Here is a 25593-nt window from a genome sequence, read left to right on the forward strand (position 1 = left end):
ATACCACACTAGACACTTTCAAACCGCTTATATAAACATAATTAAAAATCTTACTCTAAATTTCTATCTTAATTTTATGAAATACTTATTACAGATTAATTAACAAAAATCATAACCAATATAAACTCGCTTTATTAATTTAATGCATTATTTTGTTTTAATTTGCCACTATTTTGTTTTAAATTTCGACTTTAAAAATACAAAATTTCCCGTTTTAATTTTATATATTTAATATTAACAAACATATTATAATATTTACAAAAAAATAAACAAAAATAATTTTATGATAACTTCGCAACGTTAAATTATTCGAGCGAAAATGACATTGGCGCTGAAATGTAGGATTTATATAGTCGCATAGGTTTTAATATAAATGACCTGAATAGTCATTAACCTGAAATTCTACGCCCAGATTTGTCGACTACTTAACACAAAATAGTTTAAAGTAAAATTGTTCTTTAAGCGTTTAAAAAAAAAAAAAAAAATTTAATAAAATATATTTTTTGACTTTTCAAAATTGAAATCAATATTTCAAAACAGGACATGACGAATAAAAGATTGTGACGTCACGGGTAGAGCAGTAACGTCATAAACAAATAAAAAGAAATTCGGTATAAGTAATTGGTTTCAAAACAGATCTAATCGCTGAACGCTTTATTGTAATGATCGCCAAATTTGGTATCTACTACGTAACAATACACGCTGGTCACGTGACTAATGAACGCCAATTAACAAGCGTAAGACAATAAAAATGGAAGAAAGCTTCAAAGTTAACGTTAAGGTAAATAGAGTAATTTTAAAATTTAGATATCTTAAGTAGCCCTAAACTAACTTTTAAACATCACTGAAGCATTTTTTGTCAAAAGTAAGTTTTTGGTAATTTAAATAATGGCAAAAGTGTTTTGTTTGGTAAATTAAGCATTTAATGGTAAATAAGTGGGATTCTATCATGGTTTAATTTATATGTTTAAAAGAAACTGTATTAAAATAAATACGTATTATACTCGTGCGAAATTTTATCATGTTGTAAAAATGATGCAAATTTACATTTCGCAACAAAATAACTTCGTGAGAAATTGTAAACTAAATTTCTCATATTTCGAAGTTTGCGTATTTTTTTAATATAACACCGAATATATACCTGGCCTTGATGTAGCTTTTTTTGGGGAAACTTAAAAAATAATTTTAGAAAAGTGGTGTTTTAAATAAGCTTGTTATAAGCTTTTAAAGTGTATTATTTTACACGATAACTGCCCGTTATTTAGCTAATAAGTTTGATCGGATAACGGCTTAATAACATGTCGTTTAATGCCAAATTTAATACAGCACGCGTCTGCGGTGTCGTCAGATACAAGTCACGTGGTAAGGCTTAACTAGTTCACCTTAATTTTCGGATTTTACTAGTCGAAAATAATGCCAGGTTTGGTGTAATTGTACCCTGAACAGTGTTAATGTTAAGGTTATGCGTTAACGTTGTTTAGGTTGGCAGGAATTACTGGTGATAATTACTAGTAATTAGATAACTTATAACATGTAATTCCTGCAGTTACAATAAATTGAAGGTTTAGGGCATAAAATATCGTTTTATGCAATCTGTAATATTTTTTGTTAATCTCATTTATTTTCGAATTGAAAGGACTAATATTTAAGACTAATCAAGTTGTTGCTTTTGTATTCCCGACGTTACAAATCCTTTAGCAAGTTCTCACACTATCATTTAAATTCCCTTATAATACACCCGCCGAACAGTTTTTGGGCTAAACAAAAATAAGATCTGAAAAAAAACAATAGCTCACGGACATTAACACATAAAAGCAATGGTCAAAAAACACAGAACCATACTAAAAAGATTTAAATGGCAAAATGCGTACAATTTAAGTTTTAAATTCAGCCGGTATATGCCTTTAAAAAATAAATATCCAATATTAAAAAAATTATTCATTTCGAACTAAAGTATTACCCAAATAGTTATCAGAATAACCCTTATCAAAATAAATAAACTACTCCCAAATACAAAATCGCTTTGTTTTATTTAAATGCAATGATGATTAATTTTACAAACCACTAAACGAACGAAAAAAAAAACAAAAAAAAACAAAAGTCAGGCAGTATAGAAAAACGCGATTAAAAAAGAAAAAAACACTCAACAAACAATTTTTCTAGAAAAATAGGTATATTAGAAAGAAGCTCATAAAAAGTTAGTTAAGTGTGGCAGAATTTTAAATTTTTCAACAGATTTTTTACCATCATCACCTTGGTATTAATCCTACTATTGAAGAGAGTAAAAAAAAATTTTTTTATAATTTATTTTATTCGAAAACTTTTCAATTTTCCTGAGCAATACAAAACAGACATTCGTGACGTCACGATTCCAAATATGACGTCAAAAACTTAAATTTAGGCGCAATATTTTAACCATGATTTTTCCATAAAAAAGCTTATATTACGTCACGTCATTTTTAACTAACATTAAAAAAACTATTGCTCTGAATTCGTCATAATAACTTTATGACGTCATCAGTTCATGAACTTTCTGCAGAGTCGAGCACCGCAGTTGCAGGTGATCTTCTGGGTTTCGTCTTCAATAGGAAACTTGTAATCGTAGGTTAGTTCCTCGCCTCTGTATAACTTACGTAATGCGAAGATCACGATATGTTTATTACCTACCAGAAAAAATTAAGGTTTTTAAAAGGTAACCAAAAGCTGCTTGTACTTTGCCAAAATTTACATTTTGAGTTGCAAAAAAGCGAATGTTAATATAAAATTGACTGAGCGTGTTTAGGTTTCGACAAGACCAAAGGTACCGAGTTCAACACCCACTGTAGGTAAGTTGTAACATTTTAAATTAGATTAAAAAGGAGATAACCTAAAAACAACTTAAAATAAGACACGAAATATTTAAACTGCTTATCGCTATTAAAAAAAGCAAAAAAATCTAATTTAAAAGTCCATCTTTTGGTGTTACAAACTTAAAATAACCAAATACACCATACCTTCGATATTAACGATCCTCGAGTAGCAGTTTGGTTCACAGGAATGGTTGATAAATCGCGCACCATTTCCCAGGATGGTTGCGTCGACCACAAACATGTCGTCCATGCGGAACATGTAACAACCAATCTGTTTGCTCTCGTAATACTTCTCCCGCTTGTCCGTCAAAATTCGTCGAATTTTCTAAAAAGTTATTTGCATTGTTGCGTTATTGACGTCATGATATTTGCTTTTATGAGATATGTTGACGTCACAACAGTCAGCACGACGAATATGACGTCACAAATGTAAATACATGGAAAAATTATTACGCTACACAATGATCAATGACGTCACTTAAAAATTCGAATGACGTCATACAACTTAATGATGACGTCATAAAACCCACCTGTCCAGTGTACTCCATGATCATCTCTCCTGCCTCAAAGTCCCGCTTACAAAAAAGTCCTCTTCCGTGGATGGAGGACCTAAAAACTCCAACCGCTTCGTGGGAGAAAGTCCGGAGGTGGCGGAACCTCATCGCCATCGGAAGTTGCTCCATACTTGTTGCTCTCCTAGAGCAAAAAAAATTAAAAAATGTAAAAAAAATATTTCGTGAAAATTAATTATTTTTATAAAAATATATAAATATTTGTTTACCTGTTGCTTAGCAACGACATGTCATCATCTTGAGTTCTTTCCGGTTGAAATTCAGGAGGAGGGCGATGTTTGGAGGCAAGGAAACTAAACATGTCAGGCTTTGATCTTCCCTTGTATTGCTCAGCTCTGCAACATCCATGAGGATTGATGTGAGTAATCTGAAAAAATTTGGATCAAAAATTAGGAAAAAAAAAGTTTTTTTTTTGAAAAAAATATTAAAAATTAAAAAACAAATCTAAAAGTCTTAAGTTAATAAAAAAGAGTTTAATCTTTTGCGCAAAAAAGTAAATAAAATAAGGCACAATATTGTTAAAAACATTAAAATAGTTTGTATTTTAACTTTTGTAAAACTAAAGGTTACCTCTGTTTTGGCTTTTTTATGCTTGTGATATTTCGCTCTATATCGATGACAATTCCTCGCTCCAGGTAATTGCTCCACAAGGTAGCGCACTGCATCATGCGACACACCCAAAAACATAGCAGGGGTCATGACCTGATGGAGGGCAATAGTTGGGGTCGTGCCTTTCGCGGATGAATGACATTCTTGAACAGCAGTAAAAAGTTGTCTGACCAGCTCTGATTTAAAATTTTTTTTAATTTTTGATTTTTAAATCTTAAATGTTAAAAATTTGAATACAAGATGCTATAGATGGTAATCAGACACTTTATAGATTTAACCAAAATGTTACCGTCCAAGTCAGTTCCTTTAGCCAAGTAACCATCGTCACTTCTAATCTCATAAACAAGTTTGGACGAATTCTTGGTTTCAGGCTTAGAACCGGTTGGGGGCGGTGGTAACCGGTTTTCCTTGTTTAAATTTGTTTTTTGGTCTCCCAAATGAACATTGTAAGATGACATCACCTAGTACAAAAAGGGCGTGGTGAAATGTAAAGTTAACTGGAGAATTAGTCATGGGGTTTTGGCAATAAATAATTGGTAATTTACATATAACATAAAATACCACATTAAGGCTTAATCATATTTGAAATCATAACTTTTAGAAATTGATTAAATATTTTCATACCAACCCTTTTTTTAATAAATATTAATTTTTTAAATGTTAGAAAATTAAAACCTTAAAGTAAACTAATAAAAACTACTTAAAATATAATTTGAGGCTAAGTTTAAAAAAAATTTTTATCTTTTAAAAAATCACAAAATTTCTTTTTTTAATTAAAAAATTCTCATTTCAAATATATACCTGTGTCAAAGGCTTTTTCTCATTACGTGCCAACTTTTTACGATTATTATAAACATCAACTAACACAGAACATGAGTCTGAGATATCATTTTCTTTGTCGTTTTCAATATTTAAACCTATAAAAATCAGTAAAATAAGATTTAAAAACTTTTTAGGTTTTTTTAATATTTTTTTAAAAATTATTTTTATAAAGTTTTTGTGAATAACAAACAACAAAAAACTGAAACTAAATTTAAAAAAAAAATTTTTTTTCTTAATTTTAATATTTTTGTTAAAAAAAATAATTAAATCTTACATTCAACTATGTTATTCTTCATCAAATCTGTTTCATTAGTTTTGTTCTTTTTTGCCATTTTTAATTTTTTCTTTTGGTTTTCTTGAGAAAGTCTTCTTTTTGTTGCACGAGGTTCAGAATTAGTTTTGCTTTTTTCAGTCTAGGTTGAAGATAGAAAAATTAGTTCAAAATTTTAAGATGTACAACAACAAGTATTAATTAATAAAAAATCATTAAAAAATAACTATTTTATTTTTAAACAAAAAAAGATATTTAAAATTTTTTTTTTTAAAACTCAATTTGTCAAGTTTTAAATATTTTAAAAGTTAACTTACAGAAGTCTTCCTAACCGTTTCTTTTTTAACAGACAAATCACTGCTACTCTCAGCAGATGGCATGGGTAACTGATTGGTTTGTATTTGTGACTTAATAATAGACCGTACGATAGCCCTTTCATCATCGTTTAAATTGTTTTTCGTGCTGTAAAAATCAATCAAACTTTCCAATGCTGCTTCCTGCTCTGAACTCTGCTCTGGACTTTTCGGTGTTTGTTGTTGTTTTTGTACTTGTTGTTGAGCCTGTAATATTGGGACCTGTTGTTGTTGACTTTGTTGTACATAAGACTGTTGATGTATTTGTTGTTGTTGCTGTTTCTGTATCAAAAAAAGTAAAAAATTGTTAAAATAGAAAACTTAGTGTCAAAAAAAGTTAAAAATAAAAATAATTTAAATAAACAATATACATACCAGCTGGTCGTTTGAACCAGTTTCTTTGCTTTTTAGTTTACAGAATTGGCCCGATTTGTTTCTAGGCTGATTAGAAGATGGGGCAAACTGTCTTGGTCCAGAAAAAGTTTGTTGGCTGGCAACAAAACCACCTTGATTCAAGTTTTGCTTCTGAGTTGTAAATCTTGGTAAATTTGTTTTAGAATTCATGTGCATTTGTGGGTTAAATCCAGCAAGATTTTTTCGCACAGTCTGCCTAGCAAAATCTTGATTTGTAGATCCTGCCATTGCCATTGTGACATGGACAGAATAGGGCACGCCAGTGTTCACAGCGTGACACTGAATGGGCACCGGATTTGGCATCATCATTTGTACATTATTAGCAGGTTGATACATTTGCGGTTGATTACCAACATTGGGTACCACATATCTCTGTGTGAAAGGACTTAAAATACTACCGCTATAGCCATGCTGGTTAGGTGAGTTAAACATGATGTTTTGATTGGTTAGTACAGGTTGATATTGCTGTATATGAACTGCATTTTGTGCGTTCACGACAGGAAGTTCGACACAATAAGGTGCCTGATAAACCTGAGGTTGGGCAAATAATTTCTGACCAGTGGTATAATTCATATTTACTCCACTCCGCTGAATTGGCGACGTGAAATTCATCGTTGTTTGTTGTTGGTGTTGAGGTAGATTTTGTTGCACATAAGCAAATTGTTGCTTTGTCGTAACAGGTTCTTCCAACAACGTTTTAACCTCATCAGCATTTAACACTGGACATTCGCTTGCTGCAAGAAAGCTAACGTCGTTCTTCATCGACTCTAGCGCGGCATCACTCGGTTCAACAATATCCATTTCTGAAGGACCTGTTAAATCATTATTCTGATCACAATTTTGTAAATCAAAACTTTTACTTAGCGGACTCGTTGCTAAATCTGGTAAGGAAATATTATCAGAAACACTGTTTTTATTTTCAGGGTTTCCACCACGAAATATCTCAACAGATTCACTCATGCTTTCAAGCTCGTCAAGAATGGAAAGATCTTCTGTTGATTTGAAAGTTGGCGACAATTCAACAGATCGATCAACAACTGGTTGTTGAACCATTTCTGAGTTGATTTGATAAAGTGGTGTGCAACTTATTAACTTTTGTGGTTCATTGGAAACTGGTTCAATTTCTGACTCCGATGATTTTGGTTCATTTAATAGTAATTTTACTGGTTCTGTTTCTAAATCTGGTGAATTTGGTTTATTTAATGGTAATTCTTCAGGTAAAGATTCAAGTAATGGTTCTTCAATAGATTTCTGTGTTGGTATATTAACTTCTAGTAGACCATCAGTTTTATGGTGTATTGGTTCTTCTAAAGGGTTGGTCTTATTTAATGGTGTATCAGAATTTTCTGGTGCAGTTTGTGAACTATTAGGTAGCATTATATCACTACTTATGATTGGTTTTTCTGGTTGATCACATGGTTTATTTGCAGAAAGATCTTTTTCGTTTAAGGTTGCTTTGTCACATTTCTGTTGCTCAACATCACCCAAACTTTTAACAATTTCTGCAACAGAATTGGTATGGTCACCAACTGGCGATTTATCTGCAGATGATGTTTCATCTTCAATATTTACTGGTTCTTTACTATTATCTGTTTGATCGATAGTCTTAATGTTGGTTTCCAGTGCTTCAACATCACTGGTTTGGTTTTCTGAACTTTTTGAGTTTTCGATCTTGTTTTCTAGGCTTTTAGATAAGCCATTGTTTTCAGTGGCACCTGTGGCAGCTGTCTCAAAACTGTCAAGACTCTTGTTTAACATGGAATCACTGACCAAATTTGAAGTCAAAGAATTTGCTTCAGAACCTTTTAAATTTTCAGTTTCTTTTTCTTCAGATGTTTCATCTTGTTTTATAGTTAGTGTGGTGTTAGTATTTATTGAAGTAGGTGAAGTTGGGATAGGTAGTGTTAATGGTAAAGGGATGTCACTATTAAGAGTTGAAGAAATTGGTGAATTTTCCGCCTCGCTATCATCTGAACAAAATAAGTTAAATTTTACAAAAATTCAAGGTAAATAAATTATTGTTACCCTAAACTTTTTGAACAAAAAAGAAATATTTAAATATAACTAAACAGGTAATTTTCAAAATGATATTGATAGGATTAAGAGTTTAACTAGCATAAGTATCTACTTATAAAAAATATAAGTTTTTAAAGCTAAAATGGAGTTTTAAATTGTATTTACTTTTTGTGAAAGAAAATTGAAAAAAAATATACCTTTAGCTATTTGATCCGAGTGTTCAGCCTTTTGAGCGACCTCATTTTGAATCTTGTCAGTATCCATATTATAATTAATATCTTCTTTTGAATTATCTGAAATACTTTCAATAACTTCTACGGAATTAACATCTCCATTCATAAATACCACTTTAGATTTCATTGCAACCTTTTTGAAGTTTTTTTTATCAAATTTTTTTGTCGATTTTAATTTTTTTCTCGAACCTTTTTGCTTTAATTTTTCGTTTCTCTGCTTTTCTTGCATTCTAGAATAAGAGGCAAGCGCATATTTTGGTGACAAACCAGAAAAAGATTTCAGGCAGGTATAAGTATTTCTTCTTGGATATCTTCTTGAAGACAAATCATCATTTTCCAAGGATTTTAAATCGACAGGTGAGCCATTTTTTTCCAAATTTTTACCATCCTTATTTAATAAATTTTTACCATCTGGGTTTGGTATCCTGGTCAATGCTATAACTGGTTTTAAAAGTTTAGCATTTTCTTTACAAAAATCGGGTTTTGGTAATTTTTTCGACCTTGTGCTTGTGATGTCGTAAGATTTGCTTCTAAGTCTCGAAGACCGCGTGACTCTTTTTTCGATTTGAGAAGAAAATTGTCGTAACTTGGTCTTCGTTAGCTCTTTTACATTTTTGTCTTCAGATTCATTTGAAATGTGTGATACTTCATCTTTTAAAGAATTTTCTTGCTCTGAGTTTGTTTTATTTATAGATAATTTTGGTTTAAATGGTTCACTTGTTGTAGATGTTGTAACATTGCTTAAGCTATCATCCTCCAAACCCAAGTCTACCAAATCCTTATTCGAATTTAGTTTATCAACTTTTTCGGCTAACTCCTCTTCTTTGCCACCTTTCTCCAAATTTTCTGGCAACTTTAAATCATTTTTAGAGAATTCAAAATTTTTAATGTTTTCCGGTGTTTTAGATTCAGATTTTTCGTTGAAAATTTTATTGTCAAGGTCGTTGGTTGTAATGTGATCTTGCGGCTGTAAAGCATAATCGCTTAATTTCTTAGTTTTCTTTGAAAGTTCATAACCTTCTACTGAATTATTAATTTCTGTAACAATGACATTTGTTGGTTGTGTATCATTAAAAAGCAGATCAACTTTTTTATCCAATAAATTCGTTTCTTCGTTTTTAACTAGTTGTAAATTTTCGGATGCAATACTTTTTTTATTTACATCTTGCTTTTCGATATTGTTAACATCTTTATTGAGGTCAGTAATATCTTCTGCAATATCAGTTGAACTTAACAGAGGATTTTTCGTAGGCAAGATTTTTTTGACACAATTTTCGCTGCCTTTTGAAAGCAATTTAATTTCGGGCAATTTAGTTGCGTTTGTAATATTTTTTTCCAATTTAGAAGAAGTGGTGTCATCTTCAGCATTTAAAAATTGTTTATTTTCCTTTTTAGTCAAATTATTTTCAGTTTCGGTAATATTGGTAGTAGTTTTTGTTAATGTTTCTAAAGACTCCATTTCATCAGGTTTGTCTAAATTTTCTGATTCGATAGTTGAATGTACTTCTTTAATTTCAATCAAAGGACTTTCGATCTTTTCATCCAAATTCTTATCCATTTTCTCAAGGCATTCCTTAACAGCAATATTATCATCTTCTTCAACATTTAAGTTATTTTTTGCCAAATTTGGAGAACCATCAATTGAATTACATTTTTCTTTTTCTACTTCCATTAAATTTTGGTTTTCATTTTTTAACGATTCCAGAATTTTATCTTCTGAGTTCTTAGATTTGCAATCAGGATTATTTTTACTTCTCGTATTCGCTCTTGTTGCAACATCCAAGCTCATTTCTCCAGGTCTTCTTTTCCAGACAGGATTTGCAGATGATGGAAGAACAAAGTCCTTGTCAAAAGACCCTCCTCTTTTTCTCCTGCTCGACGTTTTATCTTCCAAAAGATCCTCATCACTAAATGAAGTTTTGTGTCGAAGTTTTTTAATTTTCGATTTTGTTGATGACAAATTATTCCCTTTTTTCCACCACAAACCAGACGTCAAATCGATTTGAGGTTGGGTTTTGTTTGGTTTTGTGTTTTCCATTTGATGAGCTAACTTTGCACTTGCCAGCAAACTTATCACCGGTGGCGATAAAGAGTTATCCGATAATTCTTTACCAGAATTCAAGTGTTTATTGTCTTTACCACTTGGACACAGGTCCAATTTATTTTGAATTAAGTTTTTATTTTCCTCATATTTTACTTGAGATAAAAGTTCAGAACTAAGTATAGGTAAACCTACTTCCAATTTTGCTTCATTTACATTTAAATTTTTTGGCAATACAGTTTTCTGCAGTTGAACTTCATTTAAATTATACTGAGGAGTTGATGTAACACTATTTGGCAACACTGGTAATTCAAATTCAAATTCTGTTTTTGTTTCTAATATTTTGGAGGTATTCTCTGGAACATTTTTCGATGTTTCATTTGCTTGATTGAAAGAACCAGAAGAACCAGATTGTAATGGTGTTACTAGTGGTGTTTTATTGGTGAAAGTTGAAACCTGGTCTATTATAACACTAAGTTCAGAATTCGAAACACAATTTTTTATGTTTTCAGTAGGTTTATAATTATTTTCAGTATGCAATAGAGTTACATTACTCGTAATACTGACATTTTTCTGCAATAAAACCAAGCCATCAGAATCAGCAATGTTGGTTGTGTCTGAAAGTGTTGCAGTATCTGATTTAGACAATCCAGGTAAATTTTTGTCTTTAAAATCTGGGGTAATTTTATCAGAAACTAAATGTTGTGGTTTCGTAACAGAAGTTAAATCCGATTTTAAAGAATTTTGCAATGTAGTGTCCTTGAATACTGGTTTGATTTCACTTAATTTCAAGTTGTCATTTTTGTTGTTGATGTCGTTGGCAGAATTTTCGTTTAAAAATGGATTTCCTGGGGTCACCTTTGCTGTTTTCACCAGACTTGAATTAAAGTTTTGACTGCTTTGTGCCACTGCCGGCGCCATGGGATGAGGCGTGACTTGTTGAGGTAGAGTTTTATTAAGAGAGGACATGATTGTGTATCTTCCTCCTGCTTCCCTGGAGGTTTTTCTCTTCCCGGAGCAACTTCTTGGAGAAAGAGGACCAATGTGGGATGTTGAGTCCTCCATTTTACTGAGAAGGTTGGAGCGATAAGGAGGATTCGAATCTTGACTTTGTTTCCGAGACGTTTTCGGAGTAGTTTTAGAGCCCATGTCTGGAAAAAATTTTAAATTAAAATTTAAAAAAATATTATAAAAAATGATGAATTTAATATTTTTGTAAATTTCATACAAAATTGGTAAAATCAACAAAAATTTACCGTCATTATTGTGTGAAATCGTCAGATGATAATCTTCATCCACAACTTTATTTTCAACCTCTGGATTTCCACTTTGCGAAGACTTTCTCTCAGTTATTGTGATTGTGTAAACAGCTTTGCGAGTCACAGAAAATGTACTCCAAAAAACTCTTGTCATTCTTCATAAGAGTTTTTGAATAAATTAGTTTTACAAATATTGTACATTAAAAAAAAGAAAAAAAAAAAATTTTGTGCAAAAAAACTTAAAATTTAAAAATAATGCCAAACAAATACAAATACCTGTAAGATACAGGAAGAAGACATTCCTTTGTATCAGAAGACATACCAAGTCTTCCCAACTGATGTACGGTAAGTGCCCCTATTGTTACCAGAACACTGCCAGCTGAGACGCCACGTTGCCATCTCCTGTTTGGTCTCATCTCATCATTATCGATACAAACCAATCGTGCTACTTCAAATTCAGAGTTTCTGACAACCTAAAAAAAATTTAATTTTAGAAAAAAGAGTTTAGTAATGTTAAGAAAATTTTTTTAACATAAAGTTATTCTTAAAAACTTGGAAACAGTGGGAATCAAACCTTAGACCTCGTATATAAGGACAAATGTTCCAACCACTACACAACTTTTGTTGGTAATATTAATATATATTTGTGGTAAAAGTCATATTTTCTTCTAAATTTTTTTTTTTTTTATGATTTATTTTATTACCTGCTCCTTTCTTGCTTGAAATCGATGTTTAGGGCAGAAAACTTGTTTGTTTTCAAGGAAAGCACACCCAACCTGACGAGCACATTTAAAATGAAAACTTTTTGGACAATCTCTCGTGTTACAACCAAGTGTTGCACCTGGGAGCCTACAATCATCACATCTCTGTATAAAATCAAATAAAAAGTCATTTTTTAAATTATCAAAAACAAATTATCAATACATCTCTAATGTGACAAAGTTAACATCACAGCCTAAACAACAGTTGACTTTTCAATAATATTTGGGCCTTGACAAGAATAGGTACATTTCATTTCTTACTCATAAGTGTCACAACTTCAAAAATCTAACTCTGAATTTTTAGTTTAAAAAATAAGTTACAAGTTACTTTTACTTTATAGTCCCTTAAAGAATTTAGAATCATAAACAACAAGAAAAGGACAGAATATACAAAGTATATAACATTTCGTGGGCTGTTAATAATAATACAAAACTGCCTTAACCATAAAAATATTAATAACAATAGTTTTACCATCATTCTACCCCTCGAGGCAGCAGAGTGAACGTTTTGTAAAGAACCGTCATGTTGTTCGTAAACTTCAGCTGACCACAAAGCACAGTTAACATGACACCACTCATCCTGACCACAATATAACAACCTCCCACACATCTGTTAAACATTTATGTTTTATATAAGTGTGATTACAATTTAAATTTATCTCAATATATATTCTCAAAAAACTGCCATTTGTGGTGCACAAACAAATGACTTTTATGGCAATAAGTTTATAGTAACTGGTCAAATAAGTAAAAAATGCAGCTTGTAGTGCATTTGTTTACTAGTATAAACAAAATAACAATCAACATAAGAGAATTACAGAAAAAATTAACTACTTATGTTAAACATTCATTTTTCAAAAGTGTAGTTACTTTAATGTTAAATGAAGCATAATGTATGAAATATACACATATATCCAATTTATAATTTTTTTACATAAAAAAAACTGGCTTTTACGCTGGTAAATTTTTGTAGCATTTATAAATTTACAATCAACAAGTCAAGTAAGTAAAAATACAACTTGAAGGGCAGATGTTTACTAGAATAAACAAAATGACAACCTATGTTGATATTAGTATAACAAATTAAAATACTAATGACAAAAGTCTAATGCTTCTTTTTATATCTGCAAATTAATTTTTCAAAATATCAAATAATAGACTTTACCAAACACTTAGCGTATAAAAAATGCTGAAATAAATAATTCTTAACAGTACGAAAAAATTAAATTTTATTGATTATAAAAACCACTTACCCTTGGTGTATCATCTCCATAATTATTACACATTACACACTGCCTTAAATCCTCCGATCCCTTGAAGGGTGAATTACATACATCACCCTTACTAGGAGTATTACTTCCAAGGGGCTTCATGGGTGATTGTGTAGGGGTCCCGGGGCAAATTGTGATGTCTTTGTCTTGCCATTGTGCATAGTCGTGCTCGGGTAGTGGGGGCATTATGGCGTTGGGTAAAAGATCTCTAAAATATTTTTGGGGGTAAATTAACTTAAATTTTTTTATTATAGAAAGCTGTAAAAGACTGTTTATATTTTTTACCTACTAGTTTAAGGTATAGCAACTCTTTATAGATATAAGTTAAAATATTACTGCTTTATACTTCTGGAATGCCAAAAAACATGCAAAAAATGAACAATACTACCTTAGTCGAAAGTATTTAAACCAATAAAAACCATTAAAAGAAGTTTTTACTAAAAACATGTTTAACGAGGATAAACAACAAATAATATACATAATAGCTACACCACTTACTCTGGCATTTCATCCACATCCCTCACTCTTCCTGTTTCAAAATTAAACCACGAGAACACACTACTTGCTTCATCTCGAAACGCTCGCTCGACCGAAAATCTGTCCGACTCATCCGACACAGTGTCCAAAATCGTCCGCACGTCAGAACAGAAAGCGCCGACCGATTGGTACTTGTGGTTGTGTACAGCAAATCGGACGGCGAATAGATCTTGTGATCGTAACTTGTTGGTTGTTTCTTGATCTTGTTGATAGATTGGGGATGGGCAGTGAAGGGGAGAGGAGGTAAACGAATCCATGTTTGACCCATTCTGAAATTTTTACAAAAAAAATATTTTCAAAAAAAAGTTTAAAATATTTTAAATCAAAAAAATACAAGAAAATAACGAAATATTTACAAATTCCTAATTAAAGTTTTTTTACCGAAATTTGGGGTATTTTTCGAGAAAAAAACAAAATATTTTCCAATTAAAATTCCTGACCTTTTTAAGAACACAGAAGATTGCTCGATTGTGGAAGAGTGCCATCGTGATCGCTTCCAATCCGGATTGGATCTCACTCTCCATCATCTTCTTCCATTTTGGAGGAGGAAGCTCGGAGAGGATGCTTCTGATCTTTTCTGCATCAGGTTGCTGATCCCTAAATGAAAAATAAATCTTTATTTCAAATCTTTTAAAATTTTTGTTAAAAATATTAAATAACATTTTTTTTTAAATTTTGAATTAATTTTAATCTTTTTTACAATAATTGTCCAAAATAAATTAAAAAAAAATTTTTTTTTAGTTTTTTCTAAAAATTTACTTTATTTTTTGTTTAATTTAAAACACAAACTTACTTTTTCTCAAGATCTTGGTTTAAGTTTTCATTAAGAATAGCATTTAATTTCTCGCCTCTTCCATCACAATCAGGGCATTTATAATGAACATTATCGGGCATATAAGATAACAACGTGTACAACTCAACTAAAAAAAAAATTTAAAATTGAAAAAAACTGCCTTACTTCGTCCCTAATAAAACATTTACATATTATTTGTTTAAAATTTTTTTTTTAATTAATCTACTGTCCCCTTCTAAATATTTATAAAGTGTTATACACAAATTAGATCTATTAGTTACCTGATAAGTTTTCACATTTCGAATGAACCCATCTTTTACAATCAGCACATTGGACCATCCTTGTATCATAATCTTCATCACTATAACATCTGTGTGCAACAAACATATATAAAATAAAAATTAATTTATGTATAGAGATACAAAGTATAAGGCCATAACACATTTAATTTTATAAACATAACAAATATAATTTGCTTAAAAAAATTCTAAAAATTTTTAAAACAAAACTAACAAAAAATTTTAATTCAAAAAATTATATTTTTAATACCAAATCTAACCTTTCACAAATAGGACAATAATTCCCCCTATCAAATAAATCCCCACATCTCTGGCACATGGTGAAGTCATGGGTCCACGTGGAACCGGGAAGGGTACCGGGTTTTGAGGTCCCACAACTTTGGCACCGAACACATTGCATACATACCCATACATTACTTTCTGATGGTCTAAAAAAAAAAAAAAATTTATAAATAAAAAAAATTAAATTAAAAAAAAAAAATTTTTAATGTTTAAATATTTTTTTGAAGACTATGGCTTACTTGGTAGGGTAACTAGGTCCCAAACAATCACTATGGTAGGCTTTCTTACATCTTTTACACTCCAGTAAATTCTTAGTGTGGCCACAAACCCGACAATACTGACACCTGAAAAAAATAAAATAAAATAACATATGTAAGTAATCCATAATTAAAAACAAACAGCAAATTTTTTCAAAACTTATACATTATTTTACCGGCAGCGTGGTGTAGTGGTCAAAACACTTGACTTCACTACATGGGGTCCTGGGTTTGATCCTTACTGATTTAGTGTAAATTAAATAAGGCACTATAAATGGTATAAACTCCTGCTGTGCCAACACTTAATTGGCTTATATTTACCCAGAAACTATTATAAATTATAATATTCCAAACTGCCAAAGGCAAATCAAGACTGGGTCGGGGTAACTGATGTTACCCTATGTTTAGGTTGTTAAGTCGACCTTCCCACAACAAGGAGAAAATATATTAAAAAACACTACCTTCTACATATCCACTTTTTGTTATCCAAATACTTTCTAACCGAGCTACTTTTAATTCCGACACAATAATGATGAAAGGGTTCGCAGCAACATGAACAATAAATCATCGTTGTGTCCTGCACCCCAGGTAAATGAAACGACCCACATAGAAAACATATAATCCTGGGGGGAGGTGGATGAGAGGTGATTAGGGCACGACCCCCAGTTTTCCATAAAAAGTCGTAATCGTAAGTTTCCTACAAATTAGAAAAATTAAATTTTAGATGTCTATTTTTTGCGAACCAATATCAACTTACAGAAGCCAAAAAAAAAAAGGAAATAAAAAAAATAAATTTACCTTCCAATTATCGATCCTCACAATAGCTTGTTGAGCTTTAAAATCCTGGTAAGCACGATTCTGACTTGAAGGTGATAATAAAGACACATGGTTGTTGTTTTTCTGTAAAAATTAAATACTTAATTTAAAAAAAAAAAAAATTTTAAATAGAGATTTTACATAAAATATATTTAAAAAAAATTCGACAAAAATTTTGAAGTGGAATATTTACTCACCAGATAATAAGACATCGATTGATTGAAATTGGATGATGTCATTAGTGATGTCATAGGGTTGGCCAATAACAATGATGATGTCACAGGAGGGTCGTTGACTCGTGACGACTTTAGTGGAACTCTTTGTTGTTGTAATCGAGAAGATTTTCGAGATCCTGAAAATTTGTAAAATTTAAAAAAAATGTTTTTTTAGGTTTTAAATTTTGTTTTAAAAAAAAAAATAAATACCTGTTTGTTGTTCTGCGATTATTTTTTTGTTGTTTTTCTTGCTGTTGTTTTCAGGTTGTGGGTTTAAACAAGCCTCGAGTTTTAAACAAATCATTTCTAAAGATTCTTCATTTTCCTTTGTTGACCTTTAAATTAAAAAATATGCATAATGAGGATAAACATAAAATATTTGTTTTATTTTACTGCATTAAAACTTACTTGCAGGTTTCACACTCTCCACATGGTGGAGCTAGACATGCCTCACAATTTCTACATCTTGTTGTCAGATTCGCTGTCTTCTTCTTTCCTCTCTCTTTTCTTACATGATGGTTAACAACCGTTGCCTTGTGGGTCATTTTTAAATCCATTTCACTTTCAGAAGACGTGAATTGAGGAACTTGGACTGGAAAAATACATAAAAATATTTATTTAGGCTCTAACTTAAAGCTAATATAACATGGAAGCAGTAGAATTTAAATCTGACACTATGCCACTGGTACTATAAATAATCAAATTGTTACCTTTTTCCTTTTCAGATTGGGCAATTACTTTTTCTCTCTCCCCTTTAGGTAAAGCACTTAAATGTGGGGCATGATCTTCGTATGTTGCCTGACTTTGACCAGTGACTAGTGAAGCTCTATAAAAATTGTTTTAAAAAGTATTTAACTTATGTTTTTGAAGGCTCAAAGTTTTTAAATGTTAGTACTATTTTTAGCTAATTTTATGAAGGTATAAAAATACAAAAAATCGATTTTTTAGAATTAAAATGTTTAACAAAATAATTAAAAATCAAAGTTTAAAAAAATCCTTAGTATTTAAATAAAAAATAAATTTACCTCCGACAGACATGTTTAATTCTCGGTCCTTTTCCTTTCGCCTTAACATTCGAAACTGGTGTTTTATCTTTACTGGTCTTTCTACTCTGTTTATTATTACCAGACTGTGTAGGTGGTGTTGTGATGGTGTTTGTCGCAATATTAGTACTACTGGTACTATGAGGTGGTGTCATGGTAGTATTTGGGCTACTGAAGGCAGAATTGGTGTCGGTGTGGTTGTTTATTGGTGTGGATGGTGTTTTGTTTTGACGCAAACCATCCTCCAAGGCTTCAAGAACTGGTGCTAAAAATTAATTTTTAATTTGTCATTTTAAATTAAGAAATTTTGAATTATTTTAAATTTTAATCAGGTTTTCTATTTTACCATTTTTTAAATTACCAACAATTTTTATCCAACTATCAACAAAGACCACAACCATTTAATTTCTACAACCCCAAAACATTAAAAACCATTATGTTTTTAACACAATTTGTATTTTTACACAATAAACTTACTTGACATAGCTGTGTCTGTATCTTCAGAAAAAATTTCATTCTGGTTTGATAGTAAAAACCCTAAATCAATGAAAAGAAAAATAATTATAAAATCTATATATGTTTGTTTATTCATTTTTAATAATAAATATACAAAAGATCAAAATAATAAATTTACATTGTCGTTTTAATAAAGGGGTATCTATACAGAAATTATTTTTTAAAAATTTTTTTTAAAAAGAATTTTTTTTTATTTTGATGATTGTAATAATTATATGTCTTGGGATAATTTTGACTTTTATGTTTAATAACATTAAAAAGTATTATCAAAAAATAATTAATTACCAGTTTGTTCAAGAGATGGTTGTTTTAATCTTGCTCTTTTTGGTTTATTTGGTGAAGAAGAAGATAAGGTGTCTTCAGATTCTACAAAGGTTTTAAAAAATATTTTATTTTTAATCAAAATTTTTTACAGAAATTCTCTCAAATCGTAATCTTGTCTAAAATATAAAAATTGCTTCAAAATTGTAATTTTTGTTATATAGTAACATTTCTTTTTTGTATTAAGAAATCTAATTGGTTAAGTTTAAATTAAAGTGCATACCAAATGAAGAATGACCGGTAATTGAAATATGATGTTTTGTGAAATAATGTTTTCCCTGTTTCTTTAGTAAAGGATGTAACTTTGAGATTATCGATGGCTTCAACTACAAAATAATTTTTTTTATAGTTTTACTTAAAACCTTTTGTAAAACTCTCTACTGAATATTTTAACTATTAAACAATGACTCAATCATTTTTGGTAGATCAATTTTTGAAAATAAACTAAAAAAATGTCAAAACTTTGAAAAGTTCTTGATAAACATATGCTAGCCTTTTCACAGGAATTTATAGCAAAAAATATTTGTTATATACAATATCTATGTTTAAATTAAAAAGGAATTTTTAACCTACCTTGCCCTCCTTGAACAAACCCCTACAGCATGCAGCTTTTAACCTTCCCCTTAATACAACTGGATCACGACCAGGTTTAAATTTATACAACTTCATTATTTTGTGCCAGTTGTAAAGACCAAAATAATGAACGCCGTGAAGAATGTTGTGAATTTCCCAAGCTGACCACTAAAACAATGAATTTTTGTAAAAAATATTGTAAAAAAATATAGCTTTTTTATAGACTCATATTAGGATTTGTTCTGCTAATCCCTTTTCAGATATATGACCCAGCAGAAGTTTATGCCATTTATAACACCTTACTTAAGGTGCTACAGTATGAAAGCGGTAAGAATCAAACCCAGGGTATTATGCTAAGTGTTTTAACCACTACCCCCAGACCAAAAATGCGTTTTGTGTATATGTGTAGGTAATGCTATTTTTGTTATTTTATCTTTACATTAAATTTAACAACTTTAAAAAACTCTGAAAATATACAATATTTTTAAAATAAAAAAAAAATAAATAAAAATTAAAATATCTTTGCAAAATTATAAAAAACTTACTTTTTGAACAGGAGGTTTTCTTGGTCTTAACAAAGCTTGAAAATCTTTAAAACCAAGACCCAAAAACATATCTTTGTCTGATTTTTTATGCTTTTTGCTGACTGGTAAATCACAACTTGACTAAAAAAATTTAATTTCTTAGTTTAAAAAAGTTAAAAATTTAGTTTAAAACAAAATTTTACAAAATTTTGATTAACAAAAAAATTACCAAAAGATTTTCAGTTTTTGTTAGGTCACAAGTTATATTGGATATTAACCCTCTAGCTTGTAACTCTGATGCAGTATACACGGTAACATTCGGACTTGAACTTAATGTGGGGTCAAGCTTGGTAAAAATGGAGTTCTTCACCTTAAAAAAAATTGTTTTAAAAATATTAAAATAAATTTTATGGTAATCTTATGAACAACAGGCCTATACACGAGGTTCGGGGTTTGATGACAATTAACTCTATGTAACAGTGCCCCTTAATAAGTTGTAAACAGTTTCTAATTTTTTTCTAAGTTAAAAAAAATACAAAAAAAATAATTTAAGGGCATAAAAGTTCAGTCACCCATATTTAGGCTGTGTAGTCAGCTTTTTTACATGAAAATAAATTAATAACACCAACAATAAACAATAATAGAGATAATTTTCCAAAAAATTACCTTTTGTGCTGAATTTAGCAACCCTAAATGAGCACAATCTGATGCTTTATCTTTAACACTTTTCCAATCTCTATGTAATTCATGAAACTCATATTGGCGAGCTATACTTGGCCATGCTTGTGGACCAAATGTATGAGCACCATGTAATATATTATGTATTTCTTGTACTGTCCAATTCTAGGCAAAAAAAAAATATTATATGTGCTTATGTTTTATTACAATTCCATTACGAAAATATTATCTTATATATACTGGTCATAGTTTGCATAATATATTAAAACACATTAATTAATTAATATAATATTTTCTGTCAATATATTTAAAAATAGAAGTGTAAAATACCATTTATATTATATACAATATTTATTTTACCTCAAGAGTAAAACTAAGATAATATTATTGTTTAGCGATTGGTATAAATTCAGTATTTAAAAAAAAAAAATTTTTTTACTGACTATAAATAACAGAATATTGTTATTTTTTTATGACATAAAATTCTACTTACAGGATTTTGACGTTCGGTTTTTCCAAGTTTCCATATACTGCAATTTGGTTTTAGTAATCTTTTTAATTCGTCCTTTTTTAATCCAAAACTTTCCAGAATCTTATTTTTACTTTTTTTTGGCTACAAAAAAAAAATAATTAAATAAAAAATAAAATAAATTTAATTAAATAAAAAATAAAATAAACAACTTTTTTTAAAAAATTAAATTCGAGCAAACATTTTAAAGTGCTTTTATATTAACATGCTTACTTTTATATTAACATGCTATACACTTCTAATTTTTAAACAACATATTTAGATTTTAATTAAAAAAAAGTAAAAATTATAAAGCCTACCCCCATAAATGTTGCTTCTTTTATAACTTGTTTTTGGCTGTGGTAAGCATCATCTGAATTGGAATCATCAATACAAATAGGTTCTGTTATAGTTGGGAGTTTATATTTAGACTTCTTTCCATTTGGACCTTTAAATTAATGTGGGATTATTTATATAATCAAAACACTAAATTAAAAAAAGGTTTAGAAACAATTAATTAGTGTTTATAAGTTAAATATACATGGGTGTCGATCCAAAAATTTTTTTACTAATGTTAGGGGTGCCAAAAAAAGTAACGTATTTTCTAAAAAAAAAAACGTTTTAAAGTGCTCTTAATTGGTTTAGCTTTTCTAAAATAGACTCTAAATAGTCTTAATCTTAATGTTCGCAACGATAGCAGACCACGTTGGTTTTTAACCAACGGAAGTACAATTATTACGTAAAATAAGGCACCAGACAATCGTTATTTGTTTCGCAATAATTCCAGTTTTACACAATCTACAACGTGGCACGCGGAAAATGCCATTTTGATTAACATTTGTTAAGTACTTTGCGACATTCCAAGTATTTATTATCGTAAAATTTTTTAGATCGCGTATATAAGTATTCGTTTTTACACTAAAAATGCAAAATTTTGCAAATATTCTAGGGGTGCCACATATATGCAGCACTTGATAAAATTAAAAGTGGGGGTGCATGCACCCCCTGCACCCCCAGGATCGACGCCAGTGTATATATATATTAAATTGAGAAAAAAAAATTTCAGAAAACAAGCAAAAATAAATGTTACAGCAGACCACTATAATAATTGACATATATGTGTCTGACTTTTTCACTAAAAACCAAATTTTTTGCATGAACTTTTCCGAAAACCAAAATTTTCGAAAACGACATTTTATTTTAATGGCAGTATTTTGATCTTTTGTACATTGTCAATATGACAGTGAACTATTGGAATAGAGACATTGGACTGTTACATTTGTTTTTAAAAAGTTACTTTTTTTTCGTTATTCAACACGAAACATTACTTACTTAATTGATCATTCCAAGACTTATTTTCGTTTGCGTAAAATGTTGGTTCTTTAATAAGAGGTTTTCGTGGGGAAGTCTAGATTACATTTAAAAGTTTTTTTTAGTAAATATTAATTTAACCCAATAAAAGGCACAGCAAATAAATTCACTTACATGAAAATAATCATAAACAATGATCATGAAAAAAATTTATTCAAATAAATTATATATATATACATAAAAAAAATTTTTTAAGTAAATTATTTTACAATTGTACATGCCTATGTAATACAAAACTGCCTAAAACATGCAAATGAGTCAAAGTAACATAATTTACCCTTTGTTTAAGCTGTGAAATTGTACTTTTTATAATAAGGATAAATTAAATTTTTTTTAAAAACTTACCTTGTTTTCAGTATTCTTGAGTCCCTGTACAAGAAATTCACTTTCTTGTTCTAAGTCAGACTGGGTAGGTATACGAGGAACTTCAACAATACATTCTTTAGCTTCTCCTGATTTCGAAATCCTAAGCAAAATTGAAAACAATTTTTAAACACTTTTTAACATTGCTTTTAATCCCTGAAAGTAATACCTTATCATTAGGTTTAATTATACCAAATAGCTTAAAAAAATTTAAATACTGCTCTTTATTAAAGTTGTATGGATAAAAACAGTGCAAATATTATAATACAGACTTTGTTAAAGGCACTGCTTATTACCACATGAGTTTGTAAGTTCGATAACCGCTGCTACCATGTAAAACTAGTCTTAAATGGGAGCATAATAAATAAAATAATATATAAACTAAAACTTACTTGGGAGTTTCAGTAACATCTTGGTCGATATATTTCCGATTTGCTTTAATTATTCGCGATGACCTCGTGCTTTTTGTTGGAAGAACAAAAGTCTAAAAATAACAAAAAAATTTTTGGAAAACAGTATTGGAATGAATTAAGGCAGGGCCTTGTCAAGACAACATCTAAAATATTTATGAGATGAGACATTTTTTAAGCTGTGTAGAACAGTTTAACATACTATCAATAACATTTGTATATTATATAACCTTTAAGATAAGCAAAAGTAAATGCAGATATCCCCTTAGTTAATTTTTTTTTATGCTATACGTGCTTCACATGCTATATGAGCTTCACAATTTAACTTGTACACAAAACTACCATAACGTTTAATAGAAACTACAATTATTGTAAACTCAACATTATTACCTTTGTGGCGCGAGGTTTATTGGGACTTGGATCACTTGTGTTTTTTCTATTCTGACGGTTAGCTCGAGCCAGTAAAGCTTTGGCAAGAGTGTGAGGATGGCCTGCTCTCTTTTTAAGATCGTACATTTCCTTTAGTTTTGATGCCTGTAAAATTAAACATTAATATTAGCTGATTTTGGCAGCTCTGTATATTATTGATTGTAAGTGCATAAAAATTAATCTGCTACATGATTTTTGTGTCAGAAAAAATTCATAGCCTACTGTTTATAGCGACTTAATCAAAAGCAATACAACAAAGAAGAAATAGAGATTAAACCAAGAATCTCATAAAGTTTGACCAATTGTTGATAAATCCTACCTTTTTAATCAACGAAGAAGTGGTTTCAGACCCCACAACATATGTTTTTCTAGAAGATGCAAGAGGTGGTATAAATGTGGCAGGTTTTATAGGTGAGCGAGTGACACCTTGTAAAACATCCTGATGCTTAGCCAGATAGATCTCCGAAGCATATTTTAATGATGCAACACTTGTGTCCTTGCGATTAGCTAAATCCTCTGCTGATATTTCATCCTTTAAAAACAAAATTTTTCTAGTTAAGTATTAGTTTAATTACACTTATCATGTCAACACTTACAATTATTTTAAATTTCCATTTACATTTTTTTTTTTGGAAATATTAGGCATGTAAAACTTTTAAGTGTTTTGAAAATCTTACCCTGTTTTTGGCTTTTTTGCTGAGTCGGTGAAAATCAAGTTTAAAGTCTTTATATTTAAGAAAAGCTGAGTCGGAAGAACCACTTGAAGATTCAGTGTCTGTAAAAAAAACATTTTAAATTATTTCAACATTTTATAGTCTACATAATCAGATAAATTAACACAAAATATGTTATATACCTTTGTTGAAAATAAAAGTTGGCCGCTTTGGTGAAGTATAATCTTTCTCGGGTGAGGATAAACTGTCTCGAGCATGGGACAATCTAAAAAGTAAAATTAGTTTAATAATTATGACAATTTAAAAATTGTAGATTCCCGAATTCCTGTCAATTTGTAAAATAACATTTCTTAAAAATAACAAATTATTAAAAACAACAAAAAACAATTTTTTTTGCAAACTAAGTTTCTACCTGGTAGTTACTTGCTCTTTATTATAAATTTGTTGGTTGGAGAGAATGTCAGAATGTGAAGGAGAAGTGATCTGGGTTTTAATATGTTTTTTTCGTGATATTTTCTTGTAAGCTTGCAATCCACATTCTTCTGAACTGAAACCAATAAACTCTATATCCTGTAAAAAAGTATTCATAAAATAAAGCAAAACAAAGGGCCTTTTCATCATTATATTGTATATATACTTCATTAAAAAATGACCTATTTTTGTATATATTTATTCATTCTTATTGTGGGAAGGTCAACTTCACAACCTAATCAAAGAGTAACATTGGTTATCCGACCCAGCAGTGTGAGATATTATAAATATTAATTGCCAAATAACTATGCTAAGTATTGGCTTCGCAGGAATTTATATCGTTTATAGCGTCTTACTCAAAGCCTCTACAGCATAAGGGCAGTGGGGATCAAACTCAGGACTTATATAGTATAGTGAAGTGTTCCACAACTACACTACGCTGTCAGTATTTAAATTTTTGGATCTCTATTAGTTTCGCACGCCCTACATAAACAGGGTGTGTAACCAAAATACGGCACATGTAATTAAACAAAGAGGTTGCATAAATTAAACCCTTACCCTAACCCTCACATATTCAGTTTACCCATTAACACATCTGACTCGTAAAGCGGACTAAGTTATACTCATTAAAACATATTTCAACTAATTTTTAATGTCTGGTTGAACAATTGCCATACTTAGGTTATAACGCCTTGTTAAATTCGGGCGTGCGAAAGTAATAGAGATCCAAATTTTTTATATATTTTAACCTGCTCATTTTTATCGTCGAAAATTCTGTGAAACTGATAAGAAATATTTGTAATAAAAGAACAAGTTAATTTCAGGTCTTCGAATTCCTCCTTGTGCAATGAATGTTTGAATTTTGCCTTTTTCTTTTCGATTTTTCGTTTCGGACGCCCGGGAAATGTTCCTTTTGCAGCAGCTGACATTTTGATTTGATGTGGTCCAAAAAAATTTAAACACAACTCGGTAGCGTAAATAAAGTAATTGTAGATTTCATTTTAAAATTTTTACCAAAAAACATTTTTGTAACTAAAAATGA

The 25593-nt window shown here is 30.1% G+C and overlaps 1 protein-coding gene across 1 annotated transcript; it reads right to left on the minus strand.

Annotated features, from left to right (window-relative positions):
- Positions 1 to 2011: 2011 nt before the first annotated feature.
- Positions 2012 to 25593, minus strand: LOC145751824 (histone-lysine N-methyltransferase 2A-like). Its single transcript, XM_082567940.1, has 47 exons — positions 25301 to 25593; positions 24493 to 24650; positions 24263 to 24345; positions 24060 to 24181; positions 23726 to 23938; positions 23368 to 23511; positions 22960 to 23051; positions 22550 to 22670; positions 22166 to 22241; positions 21154 to 21281; positions 20819 to 20938; positions 20314 to 20490; positions 19877 to 20017; positions 19669 to 19788; positions 19124 to 19291; positions 18774 to 18876; positions 18515 to 18595; positions 18191 to 18250; positions 17696 to 17978; positions 17381 to 17496; positions 17079 to 17262; positions 16881 to 17005; positions 16653 to 16807; positions 16438 to 16539; positions 16101 to 16336; positions 15622 to 15726; positions 15361 to 15528; positions 15083 to 15171; positions 14802 to 14928; positions 14449 to 14605; positions 13970 to 14277; positions 13454 to 13679; positions 12673 to 12810; positions 12144 to 12305; positions 11716 to 11912; positions 11437 to 11594; positions 8104 to 11331; positions 5852 to 7860; positions 5441 to 5758; positions 5127 to 5265; positions 4832 to 4947; positions 4320 to 4491; positions 3992 to 4206; positions 3631 to 3788; positions 3380 to 3545; positions 2994 to 3174; positions 2012 to 2663 (listed from the first exon to the last, which is right to left on the minus strand). The coding sequence occupies exons 1-47, from the start codon at positions 25478 to 25480 to the stop codon at positions 2518 to 2520; spliced, it is 12171 nt and encodes a 4056-aa protein (XP_082424066.1). The 5' UTR covers positions 25481 to 25593; the 3' UTR covers positions 2012 to 2517.

The sequence above is a fragment of the Corella eumyota genome, chromosome 5, assembly GCF_963082875.1.
Source record: "Corella eumyota chromosome 5, kaCorEumy4.1, whole genome shotgun sequence".
NCBI classification, from domain to species: domain Eukaryota; kingdom Metazoa; phylum Chordata; class Ascidiacea; order Phlebobranchia; family Corellidae; genus Corella; species Corella eumyota.

What these genes read in the sequence shown, in the direction of transcription:
- LOC145751824 (XM_082567940.1), bottom strand. Translation starts at nt 25,480, where the DNA reads ATGTCAGCTGCTGCAAAAGGAACATTTCCCGGGCGTCCGAAACGAAAA. An exon ending in TAAAGGAACTGACTTGGACG is followed by an intron (nt 4,207 to 4,319) that starts GTAACATTTTGG and finishes ATTTTAAATCAG; the next exon opens with AGCTGGTCAGACAACTTTTT. An exon ending in GAGGATCGTTAATATCGAAG is followed by an intron (nt 2,664 to 2,993) that starts GTATGGTGTATT and finishes TTTTTCTGGTAG; the next exon opens with GTAATAAACATATCGTGATC.